The sequence below is a fragment of the Nesoenas mayeri genome (genome assembly GCF_963082525.1).
Source record: "Nesoenas mayeri genome assembly, chromosome: 4".
In the NCBI taxonomy this organism is placed as follows: Eukaryota; Metazoa; Chordata; class Aves; order Columbiformes; family Columbidae; genus Nesoenas; species Nesoenas mayeri.
In genome coordinates, this window is record NC_137540.1 from 75,642,126 (window position 1) to 75,661,707 (window position 19,582).

The window sequence follows — 19,582 nt, forward strand, 5'->3', positions numbered from 1 at the left end:
AGAAGCAGTCTCAGCATCCTTGGGATCAGCTTTGGTGTTTCTCCTCATCCCTTTTGCATGGGGAAGAAGCTCTTAGCAGGAGGAGCTGCAGGAAGATGGGCTGAGATGATACAAAACTGTATAGCACATTTTTCTTTGTGTTTTGTCTGTTCTTTAATTATTAGCCCAGAAAAGAGTGGGGAGAACTGTTGCTCCGCTGTTGAACTCCAAGCCATTCTCCAGCTGCTCTGCTTTGCGCTGTGTCAAGATTTGAGAGCCGTCCTTTTAACGCAAGAAATCCAGACTTGCGCAATCATAAATGCACCGATGTTTCTCTTTCCCCGTGCGAATCGAAGCCTTTGCTTAATAACGAGTTTATTGGAGGGTTACAGAGGAGAAGTGGAAAATGGGACATCTTGTCTGCAAGAGATTAATTTCCTTTTCCATTGTGCATAGCCAATTGGCAGCCAGTGTCAAGCCAGTTCCATCCTAAGCTAATGTTTTCCAGCTGGACTCTATTAGAATCGTGTTTTCAATTAGTATTTTTCCTGGGGTACTTAGAAGTAATAGAAAGAGATTTACCTGCAGGGAGACTATTCATATTACAGTCCGCAGCTAAGCAACATGTAACCAGCCGCTTTGGCTCATTTCTCACTCAACAAATACCCAGTGGATCGCAAATTTATTACAAAATCCATTGGATTTTCTTTTTTTGTGCATTCTGAGGTGCTGCCTATTGCATTTGGTTTTTTTTCTAAGAGTATTTAGCATCTCTGGGTATTTAGGACTCATCCAAGTGTCTGAACCGGTGCTACTGTAATACTGTTTTAATTTTAGGTCTTGTTATCTAATTAATATAAGTCTTGTAGTCCTCTGCAGTGATTTTTAGAAGCTTTCCTGAAATAATTTGAAAGCTCAAGCTCAACGTGAGCCATCAGTGTGCCCAGGTGGCCAAGACGGCCAATGGTGTCCTGTCCTGTATCCAAACCAGCGTGGTCAGCAGGACAAGGGCAGTGATCCTTCCCCTGTGCTCTGCATTGGGGAGGCCACACCTGGAGTGTTGTGTTCAGTTCTGGGCCCCTCAGCTCAGGAAAGAGATTGAAGTGCTGGAGCGGATCCAGAGCAACAAGACTGGGGAAGGGACTTGAACACAAGCCCTATGGGGAGAGGCTGAGGGAGCTGGGCTTGTTTAGTCTGGAGAAGAGGAGGCTCAGAGCTGAGCTCAGCACTCTCTAGAACTACCTGAAGGGCAGTTCTAGCCAGGTGGGGATTGGGCTCTTCTCCCAGACATCAGCAATAGGACAAGGGACCATGGGCTTCAACTCTGCCAGGGGAAATTGAGGCTGGAGATTAGAAAGCAATTCTGTGCAGAGAGAGTGGTCAGGCATTGGAATGGCTGCCCAGGGAGGTGCTGGACTCACTGGCCCTGGAGGTTTTGAAACTGAGATTGGCCATGGCACTTAGTGCCATGATCTAGTCAATGGGCTGGAGTTGGACTGGATGATCTCTGAGGTCTTTTCCAACCCAGTCCATTCTTTGATTCTGTGAAAAATTTATAGTTTGCCATTGATTTCCAGGTGTCTTGAAGTTGGTAAAGGCATGAAGCTACGGCTTGTAGATCTCTGGGAAAAACAAATACACAGCATCGCAGCGAGCAGATGCTTGAGGGAAACACCTACAGGATCAACAAGAAAATTGTTGCATTAGAAAAATTTATCCTCAGGTTGAAAAAAAAAATATCTTGGAAGCTTTTAAAGCATTTGAAAAACACTCTTGTATAATGGAGCAGTTGTCTGGTAGAGCTGGTTTTGCTGTGCTGTATTTAGGGATCCAACGTGTGAAACCATTGCTAGGAGGTGGTTATTTTTGTGTCCATGATCAACAGGCTGTCTACATTTATAGTTGTTTAAATGGAGTGAGAGAAGTATTTGGTGAGCAAAATCCTTCTGAAGTTCATTTAGCGTGGTCTGTACCTTCACGCCGACCCGCGGTTAATTCTGCTGCGCTGAGCTTCTGAGGGCAGTAGAGCTTCCCTGAAAATCCTTCATCAGACATGAGCTTAGCAAGCTGGCCGATTCCTTAACATAGCAGAAAAAATGATGGAAAATAGCACCTCACTCGAGTAATAAGTTTGTTTTCTTATGGAAGAAAGTGCTGCTGGGTGGTTCGAAGGCTGCCTGGAGGTCCCGTCTGTTCCAGAAGTACAGATTTGAAGTGGTGGGCTGATGTAGGAGCGGGCAAGGGATACCACACATTTATATTTCCCGTTTACTTGTATTTCACATGCGAGTGGTGCCCTTGTGAAATTCCTTGTACGTTGTAATGAAGGTGAGCAGAGAAGTGAGAGGTAAAAATCCTGTGCCACAGGGCGGTGGGTTCGTGGGTACCAGTGGTGAGGAATGGTTGGAAATGAAGCATCGTCCAGCTCCAGCACCTCCCCAGGGCAGCTTCATCTTAATTTTTATGTGTAGCTCTGAGCCCTGCTATGCTGAGCTGTTTCATATGAGGGAAGTTCAGTGAAGAATGACTAAGGGCCAAGGAACCGATTGTTTTTAGGGCTGTTACCCTGTTCTGCTTGTCACTCTTGGTGACTCATTTCCCCACTTAGTTCACCTTATTGGCCCGCTATTAATCCATCAAATTTGCTGATGGACCAGCTTCTGTGAACCCCGCAACCCACTTCACTTAAGATAAACCAGGTTATCACATGCGTAGTGACCACTAAGTCTCCCATGTCACTAAGATGAGATGGGGGATCCTTGTCCAAGGAGGGAATGGCAGGCTTGAACTGTGATATGTAAAAGTATTCTTAAGTAGAAATGACCAGGCTATCCAGATGCTTTGGAGGGCAATAGAGCAGGTTAGGGTTTCACAAATAAGCTGAAAAGGAGAGTCATTCATTATCCTCTGAAGGTAAATGGTTGGAGGAAGGAGATGAAATTGAGGGGTGAAAACATAAACTGAATAATCTTAACCCAATGTGGCAGTTGCTGGAGAAGGTTCATGTGCAAGCTGGTTTTGTTTCGCCTGACCTGCCTAAGCCAGACTGCTCAGGCTCGTTAGCTTGCCTTTTGAAATACGATTTAATGTCTAATATATTATTTCTGGGTTTTCAAGCATTTGCTGGTTCTGGGAGCTTTTCCCTGTGTTAACACTAAGGCGTTCAGAGCTTGTCAGCGTGTAGTTGTCTCCTTGTCTTTAGCAAAAGCACCTCGACTCGTGAGACTCGGTCCGTGTGCGCAAGCGGACGGCAGGAGCCCTCCCCTGGCATCGGGGTGACGAGGGATGCACAGTGACAAGTGACATCCCAGCTTGGACGTCATATTTGCTGTTAATTCTACTGAAGCTGGCCCACTTTCTAATTCATGGAAAAGTATATGATCCACTTCGAAGGAGTGTTGTGCTAGATGGGGTTGCCAGTGGTAAGAAGGGAGTGTTATCTGGGCAGCTGAGGTGCGTAAATGGAATAGAATGATTTGGGTTGGAAGGGACATTCAGATCTCTCCTGCCATGAGCAGGGACATCTTCACCAGCTCAGGTTGCTCAGAGCTCCGTCCAGCCTGGCCTGGGATGTCTCCAGGGATGGTTCAGCCACCACCTCTCTGGCCAACCTGGGCCAGGCTCTCACCACCCTCAGGGACAACAGTTCCTTCCTCATGTCCAGCCTGAATCTCCCTCCTTTAGTTTAAAACCATCACCCCTTGTCCTGTCACAACAGGCCCTACTCAAAAGTTTGTCCCCATCTTTCTTATCAGCCCCTTTTAAGTCCGGAAAGGCCACACTGAGGTCTCCCTGGAGCTTCTCTTCTCCAGCTGAACACCCCAACTCTCAGCCTGTCCCCAGCAGAGCTGTTCCAGCCTCAGGTCATTCCTGTGGCTCCTCTGGCCCCTCTCCAGCAGGTCCATGTGTGTCCTGTGCTGAGGACCCAGAGCTGGACCAGCCCTGCAGGGGGGTCTCAGCAGAGCGGAGCAGAGGGGCAGAATCCCCTCACTCCACCTGCTGCCCACGAGGCTGGGGATGCAGCCCAGGATACGATTTGGCTTCTGGGCTACAAGCGCGCGTTGTGGCTCATGTCCCATCTTCCACCCCCAGCACCCTCAAGTCCTTCTCCTGGGAGCTGCTCCAAATCCCTCCATCCCCAGTCTGTGTTGATACCGGGGTTGTCCTGACCCAGGTGCAGGACCTTGCAGTTGGCCGTGTTGAACCTCATGAGGTTCATATGGCCCCACTTCTCGAGCTTGTCCAGGTCCCTCTGGATGGATCCCATCCCTCAGGTGTGTCACCTGCACCTCTCAGCTTGGTGTCATCTGCAAATTTGCTGGAGATCCACTCGATCCCACTGTCATTGTTGAAGACATTAATCAGTACTGGTCCCAGTACCAACCCCTGATCAGCCGCACCAGAGTTGCGTATAGTCTGACTGTGATCTGTACTGTGAAAGCAACAACAAGAACACCTGATAAAACCTTCACTTAAAGAATTCTTTCCATTTTACTAGTTCTGGGTATCGTGTTTTGATTTCTGTTGCAAAATCAGAGACTTGCAGGGAAACTTTTGCCGCTTCCATAATATGATATGGAATATAAATATTTGGAAGGGAGCGATCATGAGATGAACGGAGACATCTGTTAATCCTGCATTGTATTTAGGGAATATTTGGCTGATAATTGAGATTGAACTAGTTTTAAATTTGAAGACTATAAGTTTTTCTGCAGGCTGGACCCTGATTTTAGCTGATAAGAGTTTGCTGGAGGGAGAGGAAGGAGCGTGAAGCTTCTTCCCACAGGAGAGGGGTTTTCTAAGCTCTTTTTGCCCTCTAGTGCAAACAAGTGTCTCTTCTGATTGAAGTACTAATAACACCAGCAGCTTCTCAAAACCATTATCAGGGGCCTATTTGCATTCCTTTATGCCAAGCAGTTGTTTTGTGTGTCTGGGGTTTGCAGCCTTCACCTAACTCTCCTGTTCCATTGCGCTTTTTTACTGACACTTTCTCATGTGCAAAAGCCAGCCAAGCGGTCAAAAAGAACCAGAGAAAACCTGCCTCTCCACCCGTGCAAAATCAAAATATATATATATCCACCCTTGGCCCTATATATTCTGCCCAGATTTGCTGCCCGTGGCCTCATCCATCCCATCCCCTCCCCAAGGCATCAGCAGGGAATTGAAGAAGGACGAGCGTTGCCTTGCCCAAAACCCAAAGCTGCAACGTGAGATTTTGTCATTTCAGTGTGACTGCTTTTGAAATACAAACTACTGCAGCGAAACCCTTCCCTCCACCAAGAGATGGGTCTGGTTTTTAGCTGGGTTGACAATGCGCACTCGAGAATATAAAGCAATTGTTTAACACATAGGGAGCAAACTCGCTGCCCGTGAGGCTGGTTGGCATATGCGCTCCCGGGAACGCGGGATGCTCGGAGCTGCGTTTCCAATTTCAGGCTGTTAGCATTCATCTAAAGGCTTGAATATGGTTTTTATGTAGTTCCTTGCATGCAGGAACCCAGTGTTGGGGACAAGTCGTGAGCAATTCATCCCCCAGCCTCTGTGTCACTTCCAAGGTAGATATCAGGGACAAGGTAAATGTAAATTTTTAATCTAGACTCATTTACTGCAAATTATTGCTGGAAGTTCATTCATCTTTATCTTGGAGGACATACATATTACCCTGAGAATATGATTTTTAAAACTTAATACTCTATTTTTTATAGAAAATTGCTTGTAACGTGTTTTACAAACGTTCAGTCAGCTTTTAATGGCACAATTTAAAAACTCGCAAATGGAATTTGACCCTTTTTCTACGGAGTGAAATCATCTGAAGAAGTGGAATTAAATAATAAAGTTGAGCTGTCTCAGTAATGTTCCTCTCTTCCCCCACCATAAGATTTCTTCCTTTATTTTAATTTCCTTACTGGAAATTGAAAACCATGTAAGAGTTATTTGATCAAACCACAGAAAAATGTTTTCTTGTTAAGGCAAAAAAAACCCATCTCTGCGGTATTTATTTTATACATTTTGAAAAGCAATATGCTGGCAGTCTATTACAGAACCTAGATGAAATTGATGCTGTGTTTTTTTTAAATTACACAGAATATTTATTGTTCTAGCCATTAGTTTTATGTGACACATTATTAACCTTTAGAATTTGTCGAACAGAAGCAGCGTAAGTAGAAATAATGAGGCAAAATAAAAGAGAAATGTTTAGGTTGAACATCGCGCCGTGCGGCTTCATTGGAGAAAGCACTTGGCTGTGAAATTGTCTCCCAAGGGAACTGGTGGTGAAATCCACACCTGGGTCACCTAGAAATAGCCCAAAGTCCTGCAAAATGTCCTGTTTGTGTAGAAAACCCTACTGGAGAAACCAAGCTATTTAGATGATCTAATAGGTCTCTTACTGCTTTATAATTGTTTAAGCTTTGCTCGTACTAAGTACATATCAAAACTCATAAACAACTGAATTTTTTATGCTTTTTAATGCTCATTTTGGCCAGAAAAGTCCTTATGGAAAAATAGCGGAGAACAGATTTGGTTGCCTCCAGGAACAATGCGCTCGTGTCACCGCTTAGTAAAATACCATCAGCTTCATATTTTCATCCAAGAAAAGGGTCGTCCCTGTTTCCAAAGCACCGCCCAACACAAGACGTATGATAGTGCTTCATGGTTAAAAAGCAAATGCTGCTAGTGCACATTGCCCAGCAAAGCGCGTTTGAATCCGCGCGCCAGGCCGGGGGGTCTGTGCTGCTTTCTTGGTCTTTGATTGACATTTGCACTGTCCTGATTCATAATTGTTGGGGTTTTTTATCCCCGTTGTTTCCATTGATTGTGGCTTTGTGGGTAGATGGGCAAAGACCATTGCAGAAGAAAGGTTCAGGCTGCGTGGAGCCTGGACCTGCTGGAGAGGGGCCAGAGGAGCCACAGGAATGACCTGAAGCTGGAACAGCTCTGCTGGGGGACAGGCTGAGACTTGGGGTGTTCAGCTGGAGAACAGAAGCTCCGGGGACATCTGATTGTGGCCTTTACAGACTTAAAAGGGGCCAATCAGAAAGATGGGGACAGACTTTTCTGCAGGGCCTGTTGTGATAGGACAAGGGGTGATGGTTTTGAACTAAAGGAGGGAGATTCAAGTTAGACATAGGAAATTGTTGGCCCTGAGGGTGGTGAGAGCCTGGCCCAAGTTGGCCAGAGAGGTGGTGGATGAACCATCCCTGGAGACATCCCAGGCCAGGCTGGACGGGGCTCTGAGCAACCTGAGCTGGTGAAGATGTCCCTGCTCATGGCAGGGGGGGCACTGGGGGAACTTTGAAGGTCCCTTCAACCCAAACTATTCTATGTTTCTATACCATTGTCACTCCAGCTCACTCATAATATTTCATTGAGGACCAGAAGGAGCTTTAGGGAAGGTTCCTGACAGCCAGACCAGCTGCAGTTGTCTATTCGTAGCACAGATACCACACAGCATCCCTTTTCCTGACCTCCATCCTGGTTGCAACCAGAAGGGAGATGATCTTCCAGCCCCACATTTCTTACTACCGCTGTGCATGTTGGCTGGGTGCAACCACTCTCTGTGTGTCATGACTCAAGGGCGCAGCTCCTCTCTCATGGGCTCCTGGATGGCTCGTAGGGATTGACCCAGTCCACCAAAGGGGAGATCATCTTCATCATGAAGACTCTTGTCTTCATCCACCCGCTCCAGCCACTGGGCTCTGCTGTCCCCTCTGTGCCTCTCCCGGTGTGGGGCTCTGCTGTTCAGGCACCGCGCGAAGCAGTCGTCGTGTGCCGAGTGTCTGAGGGATGCACCCAATTTGCATAGATTTGAATAATGTCTACTTTATTGTGCCATTAAGCTTTCAATAAAAAGCAATCGCTTCTATAATTCCACAATGGGTTTATCAAAACACTCTAAATGAAAGTCTCTGACAGAGGCTGGTTTTAACCATCTGATGAAAGGTGTTACAAAGTTTGGAGCTTTGTGTATTTTATGGGGTTTTGTTGTGTTTTTTTTTTAAGTGGGCCATGAAAAGCCACCTGTCAGACTGAAGCACAAGCATTTAGAATGACCTGATCTCTGGTTGCCAACTCCAATTCAAACCTTCTTGCAGAAAAGCAGCTTGGATCTTCAATAGGAGCCTTCAGAAACCATGCAGGAGACAGAGGTGGGGAAGGAGGCATGAGCTCTTAGAGTCATAGAAGAGTTTGGATTGGAGTGGACAAGTGACATCCCAGCTTGGACTTCATATTTGCTGTTAATTCTACTGAAGCTGGCCCACTTTCTAATTCATGGAAAAGTATATGATCCACTTCAAAGGAGTGTTGTGCTAGATGAGGTTGCCAGTGGTAAGAAGGGAGTGTTATCTGGGCAGCCAAGGTGCGTAAATGGAATAGAATGGTTTGGGTTGGAAGGGACATTCAGATCCTCCCCAGTGCCCCCTCTGCCATGACAGGGACATCTTCACCAGCTCAGGTTGCTCAGAGCCCCGTCCAGCCTGGCCTGGGATGTCTCCAGGGATGGTTCACCCACCACCTCTCTGGCCAACCTGGGCCAGGCTCTCACCACCCTCAGGGACAACAGTTTCTCCCTCATTTTAGGAATCTTGTTAGATCTCCCCACAAATATTCAACTTGAAGCCAGCCAGCTTCTTCTCAGCTGCTCTGCACCATGATAGCACCTACATAGGTCAACATCAAAACACGCGCGGGCTCACAGCAGGGCCAGCCATGGTGAGATCCACAGTCAGGATCTCCATTAAGCTGCTGGTTGAATGACCCACATATTTTCCTCTGTATCTGCAGAAGACAGTCCCCAGCCTCCACCGCCGGGTTGCTCTGTATCTCTCGGAGGGGACAGAGTGCCCTTCACTCCCGGCTGACCTCGTACTTGCATCCAATTCATCATTCCCATCACTGGGCGCGTGAGTCATTTCATCAGGCTGCACTTTGTCTCTGGGCCCGGCGAGCGCACACTTGGCGCTGAGACGCAGGATGAGTCACAGTTCACAAAGCAGGTGCCTCAACTGGTGCTGTCAAAAATAAATTTGCAGCACTTGATTCTTCATGCTGGTTTGTTGGTTTGTTTTTAGTTTTCTGTTATTAGCTGCCGCTTGTCTCAGGAAAAACGTCTAATTTTGGTGGACAATAGACCATTTTTTTCCCTTTTAGATTGAAGATCAAGACTAACTGCAGCAAGATGACCTTGCGCTTAGTTCTGTCAAAATGAGCCTGACAGATTTTGGTTGCATCATTATAGATAGTGTAGTCTCTTGCTTTGTATGGTTAATAGAAACAAAGTTCCCTATGTGGTGAAATATTAACAGTTTTTTTACTAACCCTAAGCTTTTCTGAGCAGATTGGCGAGGGGAGGAAGGAGGCGCAGGGTATGTCCTCTGCCCTCAGCTATCTCTGGTACATCGGATAGGTTAAAAATTCACTGCAGCACAAGGGTCAGGTTCATCACCATGGAATAAAGCTGAATTGTAGGTATTGGCGTGGCTGGGGACAGCACTGGCTGCCTCTTTGGGGGCTCTTTCAACACCAGTGACACCTATATAGGAGCTGCTCGTGGTTCAGAGTGGCATTGGGAGAGCGAAGGGAAGATGTGAGGCCTTGAAAAATGAAATAGAAATCCCATGGAAAGGGAGAGATCGTGCCCATGGGGACTCATCTGAGAGTTTCTGCTGCACGCCCAGGGTTCGTTAGTTGGAAAGGGCAGAGGAGGAGAAAGGGTCTTGCTTGCGGCTGAGACATGAGCTGAATTACCCTCCAGGTCCCTTCAACTCTGTGATTGAGAGCTCTATAACCAACTACGTCTGTTCCTTACCGGTTTATGATGTGCAGGAGAATCAGGGTGGTTTTGATACCGTCACCAAGGCCGTGTCAAAGCCTGAAATGCCTCAGGTGGTCCAGAGTAGCAGACGAGGTTCAGAGAGGGATTGTTGGATGAGCATTTGTGTTTAGAAAAGAAATTCAGAGTGTTGCTCATTGAGATGAGCAAAACAAAGGCCGAGATGTACAGTAAGGTAAAGCACTGGGAGAGGGTTAAGGCACAGAAGAACATCAGGTGGATTAGTAATTTTAGATTTGAGGTCAGAAGAAAATTTCTGGTACCAGAGCGGTGAGATCCAGGAGCAGGAGCCTCTGGAAAGGTCTCACAGGGGTGATGCACAGGCTGCAAGTGTAACTTTTAAAGCAGAACATTGCACTTTTGTGTACAGTCACCTGCATTAGTGAAGAGCTGGATTCGGTGACCGTGAGAAGTATCTTTCAGCCTTCTGTCTCTGTGTATTGGCTGGAGGGTGATGGCCCTGCTGCCGAGTGTCCCCGTGATGTTATGAAGCGTATTGGAGTAGAGTTACACTGAACAATTTATGTTGGGGAAGGAATGGAGTTTCAGAAGCGTATTTATTAAAACGGTAGAATGTTTTGGGTTGAAGGGACCTCCAAAGCTCCCCCAGTGCCCCCCCTGCCATGACAGGGACATCTTCACCAGCTCAGGTTGCTCAGAGCCCCGTCCAGCCTGGCCTGGGATGTCTCAGGGATGGTTAATCCACTACCTCTCTGCCCAACCTGGGCCAGGCTCTCACCACGCTCAGGGCAACAATTCCTTCCTCATGTCCAGCTTGAATTTCCCTCCTTTAGTTTAAAACCATCACCCCTTGTCCTATCACAACAGGCCCTGCTCAAAAGTCTGTCCCATCTTTCTTATCGGCCCCTTTTAAGTCCAGAAAGGCCGCACTAAGGTCTCCCCGGAGCTTCTCTTCTCCATCTGAACACCCCAACTCTCTCAGCCTGTCCTCCCAGCAGAGCTGTTCCAGCCTCAGATCATCTTCGTGGCCATTAATCCAGTAGGAGTTAAAAGCAAATACATTGAAAAGGGATTAGGAAACATAATCTTTTAGCTTGTTCAGTTGCTTCTTCATCCTTCTCTTCCTCCCACCACCACTTCTCTGCGTGGTCTCTGCTGCTCCCTCTGCTCAGTGCTGAGGATGAGCAGGGTTCTCGCTGTAACACCCTGGCACTGACCTCCGGGATTCAGCAGGACTGTTTTATTATCAGTGGGATAAGTAAGGTCCTTGGCTTTCTCCTAAAGAAAAAGAAACGCTGTGTTCGGTGCACGCTCCCACTTGTACCCCAGAAGCCCGTGGGCTGTATTTCTGCAGTCGCCTTCCTCGTGCTCTCTCCATTACCTCTGGTAATTGAGTCGCCTGTGGGATATAGCACCAGGGTGTGCTTGGTTGATTGTGGGAAAAACATTATTCTGAGTTTGATCCCTTTGTGGGAAAGGAGAAGATGAAGAAATCTGCAGTCGTAAAGCAGGCAGACGGCAGCCACCATTGTTACAGCCTGTAGAATGTGTATTTATCTACCTTGCACAGACTAACAAATTGTTGTTGCAATCATTACAGTAAATATGAGATATGAAAACAATTTTAAGTTTCATTTTGCTTTCTGTCATCTCTTTTTCCCCCCCTCCCTTTTACTGAGCAGCAGTAATTTAATAGCATTGTTTGACTCCTGTTCATTTTCTCGGTGTCTTGCATTGCATTGAGTGTCTGTTGAACGTTTAAGTACAGTTGTACCATTTTTTTATGCCTAATGGAAAAAGCAATAATTATTTCATTAGTACCAGGGTACTATTTGTCCATACTAAACAAGAAATCAGAAAGCACAGAGTGTACCAGGCAGAATAGTGTTTCTTAGCTGTTCGTGTTTGTGCGGAACAAAAGAACACGCTCTTTTGTGCCTCTACTCATAGGTGTAGACTTGAATCCTCATTTTACTATTGTGCCATCCCACAATAACGCTGATCGCGTGCAATTGTGTGCGCGATCAGGGCCCAGCTTAGGTAAGAACACATTTGAGTTTCTGGGCTGTGCTGTTGCATTTTGTCTTTCTAATGATATATTGAAATGAGCTGTTGATCATTCAAATAAAATCTCTACTCGGATACAGCGGGAAGATGAAGTTTGAAAGCCCTGAGGGTCAGCAAGGGATCCAGTCCCCTGTTCCTTGGGTGGGAACCCATTGTATTTTCATAGTTAATAATTCACATTTTATCTGAAAATGTTATTTCATATCCACATTTGCAATGTAAGCATGAAGCATCTGTATTCAAAGTAACCGGGCTTCAATAAAGCATGTAAAGAGCAGTCCATCTAAAGATAGGACAGGTCCTAAGAGCCAGGATCACAAAGTGGTCCTCTGCTCTACTGAATCCTCCGCTTTTCAGTTTAAAAAAGGCCAATAGAGTCCAATAGGCTTGTAAAGCACTTTCAGCCCCCAGAGCAACCAGAGAACATTGTCCAGAGTGGTCAAGGAGACCATTGGAAAATGAACAATGGTCAAGGAGATGGACCATTGGAAATGAACGTCATGGGAAAGAACAGAAATGAAGGACAAAATTGAGGGAGGGACGGGACACAGCTTAAAGCAAAAAGCAGTGAAAAAGGGGGTGAGTTTCTTTACGATGTTAATGCAGACAGTGCTGTGAATGTGTCACGTAGAGTTAAACTTTGGAAATGGAAGTTGAACCACCAAATCGCAGTGGTCAGGTGTTTGCGATGGGTTCAAAGGGAAAAAAGAACCCTCAATCCTATTTTTTAGCATAAGCTGCTCCTTTGTTATTGCATTTAGGGAGACGAACAAGCCTTGTGCAGTCCTTGACTTTTTAATCGCTAGATTTTTATTAAATAAATGTGGGGTTTTTTGCGACAAGTCAGAGTTTTGATTGTTACTAACGCTGATTTTTGCTTTGCTGGCTACGTGCTGGAGATTTGCCCAGCACAGAAACGTGGTTCGTGCCCTGAAGCTGTTGCCATCTGAAAGCAGAGACGCCGCTGGGGAAGCGGGAGGGTGCGATGCGCTGTCTGACGGTTGTTTTCTCCTCTTCCTTCCCTCGCTGCAGACTGTACCAAAGCCAATAGCGCTGGAGCCCTGTTTTGGGAACAAAGCAGCCGTTCTCTCTGTATTTGTGAGGTTGCCTCGAGGACTGGGGGGTATCCCGCCGCCAGGACAGTCAGGTGAGGAATATTGGCTTGGTATTAACTCTCTGCTCCTTCCCCAACCTCACAGTCACCTCACGCTTTCGGATTTGATCCCGTATCCTGTATCCACACGGTGGCCGAGGATGCGCTTGGGTTATTTTAGGCTTGCTAACTCGGGCCCTGCCAGCTTCTGACCTGATGTTTGAATCAATTTCTTGGGTCAGTTGATGGATGAATGTTTGATATTAGGATTACAATTTAATTTGTGGCTGGAGAGAAAGGGGGATCTGGTACAGACAGGTTTGCAGGACTTATGAAATTAACTTATCTCCCAGGCTATTCCCTTCATTCCCAGCTCTGTTTATATAGAGATGTGAAGTCATAGAATCATTTTGGTTGGAAAAGCCCCTCAAGATCATAGAGTCCAACCATAACCCACCCCCGGCACTGCCCCATGTCCTGAGAACCTCATGTCCGTCTGTCCAGCCCTCCAGGGATGGTGACTCCAGCACTGCCCTGGGCAGCCTGTTCCAATGCCCCACAGCCCTTTGGGGAAGAAATTGTTCCCACATCCAACCTCAACCTCCCCTGGCGCAACTTGAGGCTGTTTCCTCTGCTCCTGGCGCTTGTTCCTGGGGAGCAGAGCCCGACCCCCCTGGCTCCAAGCTCCTTTCAGGCAGTTCAGAGATCAGAAGGTCTCCCCTCAGCTCCTGTTCTCCAGCTGAACCCCCCAGCTCCCTCAGCCGCTCCATCACACTTGTGTCCTTTCAGAGCATCCCTGCCCTCCTCTTAGCAGCTCTCAACAAAGAAGTTTTCTCCATCCACCTTGATGTTTCCTTCTTCTCAGCCCCTTCTCACTCGAACCTCCATGTAGGGCACTGAGACATCATCTCCTGAGCAGTTTGTGGTTTAACTGGGTTTTCTCCCGCACCCAGTGAGCACGGTGAAGCAGAGCATTAATAAAAGAGTGTGAGCTGGGATGGGATGGTTTGGTTGTGAGCTGGGTTGAGATAAATCCCAGATGGCCAGCGGTGGTTTGTCTGTGGATCTGTTGGGAGATGGTGGATGTTGGGGACGCTCAGTGAAACCTCCTTGCATGTGTGCTTTGAGGATTTATTCCAGCCCATCTTCAGGTGCAGGGAAAGACGCCCCCCTTCAATATCATGGGTTTTACATCCATTAATACCCACACTTATTTCCAGCTTTTTCAACTGCAGTTGCTTTCAATAAAACATGCAATATTTAAAAGCTTATTTCAGAATAGCCGCTAGAGTTTAATCTCTTAAGCCAAAATTCCTTTCTAGTTTGCTTTTTCTTTTAAGAAGAACTCAAAAACTGATATTGATGTTGTGGCTCGGAGGGTTTTTCTCAGCTGCGGCGGGAGGATTTGCGGCTGTGGCTGTTTCGTTCCGTGACTTATGTTGTTTTGTCGCCCCAGGTCTCGCGGTGGCCAGCGCGCTGGTGGACATTTCACAACAGATGCCAATTGCCTACAAAGAGAAATCGGGCGCCATACGAAATCGGAAACAGCAGCCCCCTGCACAGCCAGGAACCTGTATTTGATGCATGGACATCAGAAACTGTAGCGGGTTTTAAACAAAACAGAAAAGTAATACCTAGGAGGAGGAGGAGGAGGAAGATTCCCAAGTTGTGTCAGAAGAGACTAGAAGCGCTCGGATAAAGAAACACAACTTCCTTGAACCCAAGTTTTTCTCTCATCTGCGTGATAGTCGGCTTGATTTGACAACTGCTCCACTTAAGTTTTACTGACACGTGGCTTCAGATTGCTCCTTTGTTTTCTTCAGGTTTAAAGTAAAATGGTTTTCTCGCAGGTCCCGTAACATCCGATCGCCACCACTCATGGTCAGTTGTAAATAGAACCGTAGTCCAATATGAATGACACTCAGGTTTATACATGGAAAGTGCTTTGTAGTTCATGTATTTATCAAACTGTACAAAAAAAGAAAAAGATGCAGTGTTTACAGGTGTCAGCTCTCAACACATAAACACTACTATTAATCTTCAAAGCATCTTCATCCTTTGTTTTCATTTAATATTATATGTTTATTCCCTCATTATTTAAGTGGAACTCTCTTCAAGATACAGTATTTTTGTAGATGTCTTGGTCTGGAACATCAGGAACACAGAAGGATGGTTTAAAGGTTGATGTCGTGTGTAGCTCAGACCATGTGAAATACCTGGAGAAGTTGAATTTTGCTTTTGAAGGACTCGGCGTTTACATCGTCTTAACCTGCTTGGCGTACACCACACACAAGTGCCTAGACTGGAACAGATCTAGGGAGTGAGGAACCTGCTACACACCTTCTTTTTGACATAATTATATTCCTTTTAAATATATGTATACACACATACATATAGTCACCCACAGCAATCTGTGTTGTTTGTAATACATCACGTGCGGTCAGGAGAAAATGGCATTTGACTTGCCAAAAACTACTCGACCAAATGGAAATATCTGGAGGGAAGCAGAGTTTCAGTATCTCATAGGAAACAACTGGTTTCACCAGCGCTTTTAATAGCAGCGGTTTGTGTTCCAGGTCCTATACATCGTATTTCTTCTGATTTTCTTTGCCCGTTTGGCCTCTTTGCCTCCCTCGTACCTCCTGGATGGGTGAGATTTGCTCCATCTCCTTACAGGGTGTAAAAAGCAACACTCTGGGTACCAGATCATTTGAAGATGAAGTAAAATAGAACTTTAAATAAAAAGCAAGCAGATCAGCTTCGTCTGGCCCCAGGTTTGAGCGTTACAGGATCAGTTACTGGTCATTCCCATTTGGGTTGAGCTCAGATGTTGAAGAAGGTGGTTTGTTGGTGAAAGGGAGGGACTTGCGAACAGCAAAGGGAAAGTTTGGCTATTGGGGGCTGTACCAAACCCTCTGAATTACTCTGACTAGTTGGGATTGTGGTTTTGAGGTTCACGGTTGGGTTGAACCCAATCCTGTGTGTGCTGGTACCCAACGTCTCCCTTCATTCTGGAACGTGAGCGGAGGAATTTGCTCTTGAATCTTCTGTCGAGGTATCAACGCTCCCTTTTCCAAAATGAACCCAAGTAACTGCATCTTCTTGTGCGCACGTTTGGGTGATCGATCACGTATCAACCACTTGTTCTTTTCTCCTTTTTTAATTAATTTTTTGTTATTTTAAGCAGTTTGAAGAAGCTCTTTGGAGCAGCATCACGATAAAGATGCGAATTGCTGTACGTGTCCAGACAGTGGTGATGGGCGACAGCCTGCAGGTTTAAACACCGCGGTGTACTAGGATTATAATTTAATGTATCATTTAACGAATACATATATGTGTGTGTACATATATATAATGCATCTGTTCCTAAACCAGAAGTCTAAATGCGCTCTTGGGGAAAGAAATTAGGAGGGCAAAAGAAATTATTGGAGGGAAAGGGGGGAGCTTTGTCTTACAGAGTGAATGGGTTTAGGCAGTTTAAGTTTTGACTAATGCACAGATTACCTCAGACAGATTCATCTCCTCAACTTACTACGTGTATCGGGTAAGCCTGAACTAGAGAAATAATACTGGACTAAAATGCCTCCGCTGTTATTAATGTCCCTGTTTTCGGTTGTGATGCACATCCCCGTGTTCAGAGATGTCTTCTTGCTTCTCCAAGGTGATTATTTGGGAGAACTGTCAACCCAAACTGAGAAGGCTCTTGTGCTTAAGTCTCCATATTTAGGACAGCACTTAAGCAGGTGTTTAAAGTTGTTGCTTAGGTTTTCCTAGGCAGAAACAGCTTTCAGGACAATAGGCCTGGAGGGGTGATAGATTTTAACTGAAAGACATAAACGGGCTTTTTACCCCTTCAAAAAGTTTGTTTGTCTGGTCTCCAAAGCTTAGAGAAGTGCAGCCACAAAAGTGACGTGTTAGATATTGCAAAAACGAGTAAAAATGATCAAACTTTGAGGTTTAGCCAAACCAGAAAAAATATATATAAATAAAGGAATGAGACTTATTTATATAAAGAAAATGAAACAGCTCCTTTAGGACATAGCTCTGTTCTGCATCTTATCTCCATACCGATGAGGGAAAAAGAGGATTCTCATACATATCTCTGCTGTGAACAGTTTCATCCCAGCTTGAAGGTAAAATAGAGGCTATGTGGGGAGGAAGAATTGCGGTTGTTTATCACGAGGCCAATATGAAAAGTGAAGGATTTGCGGGTTTATTTCTTTTGGAGGTGATGGGGGGGAAGAGGAACCTCATTTCATGGGAGAACCTGTAAATAAATGACAAATAATACACTGATTTTGCACTTGTACATAAACTATACAGTAGCGTGCAGACCATGGAAAGATTGAAAGTGTATATAAACCAGGAAAAAAAAATATTGAATGTATTTTTGATGCATTTTAAACGATGTATGAGTTTTGTCTTAATAACTTCTTCATCTGATGAGTATTAGGTGACTTCCCAGAGCTTTAAAGGAACATCAAATTATATTCGTGGTATCTTGCAGCATAAAGCAGGGAGGCATAACTTGACTTTTATGTATTCAAATGCATTTCACTTAAATGTGTAAGAGAAGGAAAATACGGCTCTTCCATTTGAAAGGGGCAAAAAAACGACGCTTGAAGACAGGTAATAAAAGTACTTAGAGTAGTAATTACTGAGAGGATTAAGTCAGCAGTTTAAGCCTCTGCCATTAAGACTGTGCCAGTGATTTCCATTCAAAAACACTGTTTTCAAGTGCTTATAACTGGCTGAAATTCAGCATTCGAGGTCTCAACCCCCAGAACATTTTTATTCTTTGAGAGCAGCCTTTAAAACCAAATTAATAAAGAATCAGAAATGCTGTAGCCCTTTTATTCTAGAAAGCAACGGTTCTGTTGGATCTCCAAATAACTCGTGGTTGTTCACCGTTTTCCGTGTCTTTTAGCCCACCATTTCTTTGGACTGTTTGTAGCACGACAGGAGACCCCGACACGTTATGGGTCAAGATGTTGGATACAAGAAGATTTATGAGACACAACTTTTGAGTTATTGCCGCTTTCCCTGGGCTTAAATGCTCTGTGTTGAAATTGCCAAAATAAAGCTATCCGCGGTGCGGTAATACCTGTGATTGGCGTAAATTCATAGTCTATAATGTACCAAAATGTGATGGTATGGCACCATAAAAACGTGACGGCCCCTGTTGGGAGGTACACACTCCATAGGGGTAGTTTGTGTTCTAAATACTGCTCAGAAACATCGTTTTCTCTGCCGTCAACGTTTACCAAACTACGTAATCCCTGGGTTTACAAATGGCAGCTTGGCCCTAAATTGGCTGAACCGACGAGATAAATAAAAGGCTGAGATAAAACTTGGGGCTTTCCCCACAACCCACTGGATGTCCAGCGCTGATTCTCCACCCGTAACAGCTCCAGATGTTCACAGCTGCTGCTTTGCCTTTTCTGCAAGACCCCGAGTTAGGGACAGAGCATCACCTGCATCTCTGAGCCTGCAAAAACCCCAAAAATGAGGGGTTTTCCAGCCCTGAGCTTGCGAGAAGGCAAAGAACGGACCTGACGTGCCAGGAGCAGCTTTTTGACCCATTGATAAGCTGCAGACGCCGCCTCTTTTCTCCTTTTTCTTTAGATCTCCATTTGAGAATAGTCCATGTGAAGGGCAAGGAGAGGGTCGGACCTTTTGGAATGCGAACGAAGCTGCAGAGCAGGTTTGGGAGGGAAAGTCATTGTTTTGAATGCCAAGAGAAGACGCTCGCGGAGCGTTGGGGATGCGGGAGCAAAGGGACAGGCAGGTTTCTCATTTTCGGACACGGTCTTGGCAATTTTAGCCAAATTCACACTTTTTCTGTCAATAGCTGCTTAAATCAGAGGAGTTTCCCGTGTCAAGAATACTACAATGACGTGTATACGCTGATTTCTTTTCTGCATCACAAGTTTTGCTCCGTTTATCACTTTGTTCTAACACTACTCATGGACTATCTTTGTGCGTCTTCCAGGTACTACAGTTCTTTATACATTTCCTCTCCATTTATCTTTGACTCCACAAACCTCACCAGAAGAAAGAAGGAAAAATATAATGTGGAGGAGTGTAACATATGTCAGTCCATATTTTTATTTTTAAAAAAAAAGGCAAAAAGAAAATAAAAACAGAGTTTTCTATTACTCTAGAATTTGTGCACAATAAATATCCTTTACACCAGGATCCTTGAATTAATTTCATTCTGGATTGGTTTGTTTCCTTTATTCTGTAATTATTTACGATTCTTCTCTGTGTTCAGACCTGAGCTTAGTTTGTTAATATGTATAATTTAGCATTTATTGCATTCGTATGTAAATATGAGCAAGCATTGTAAACTACTTCATTGCTGGGGACTGTGGGTGTTATACATACACACATTTAGGACTGCAGGTTTTGGTATAATTTTTTGTATTGTAAAATAACAGCTAATTTAAAGCAGGAACGAGGAAATTATTGGGAGGTCTGTGCATTTTAAATAAAAAATGTGAAGTACATGTATATAAATAAGAGTAAATAATGCAAATCTTTCCTCTGAAATAAAAAGTAGATGATCTGGTTAAATACTTTTTTTCAACGCTTTTTCTTCTCTTTTTCCCCCCTTTTTCTCAAATACAAGGAAGAAATGAGGTGTTTAA

At 45.1% G+C, this 19,582-nt stretch overlaps 1 protein-coding gene across 1 annotated transcript in view; it reads left to right on the forward strand.

The window, feature by feature from the left end:
* ATRN (attractin) overlaps positions 1-15,019 on the forward strand; it is a gene marked incomplete at its 5' end in the record, with an annotated part of 175,113 nt that extends 160,094 nt beyond the window's left edge. The window contains 2 exons of the mRNA XM_080343966.1: positions 12,872-12,986; positions 14,389-15,019. Of these exons, the coding sequence (XP_080200092.1) occupies positions 12,872-12,986; positions 14,389-14,513 (240 nt within the window). The 3' untranslated portion in view covers positions 14,514-15,019. The remainder of the gene's footprint in view (positions 1-12,871; positions 12,987-14,388) is intronic.
* Positions 15,020-19,582: the final 4,563 nt, after the last annotated feature.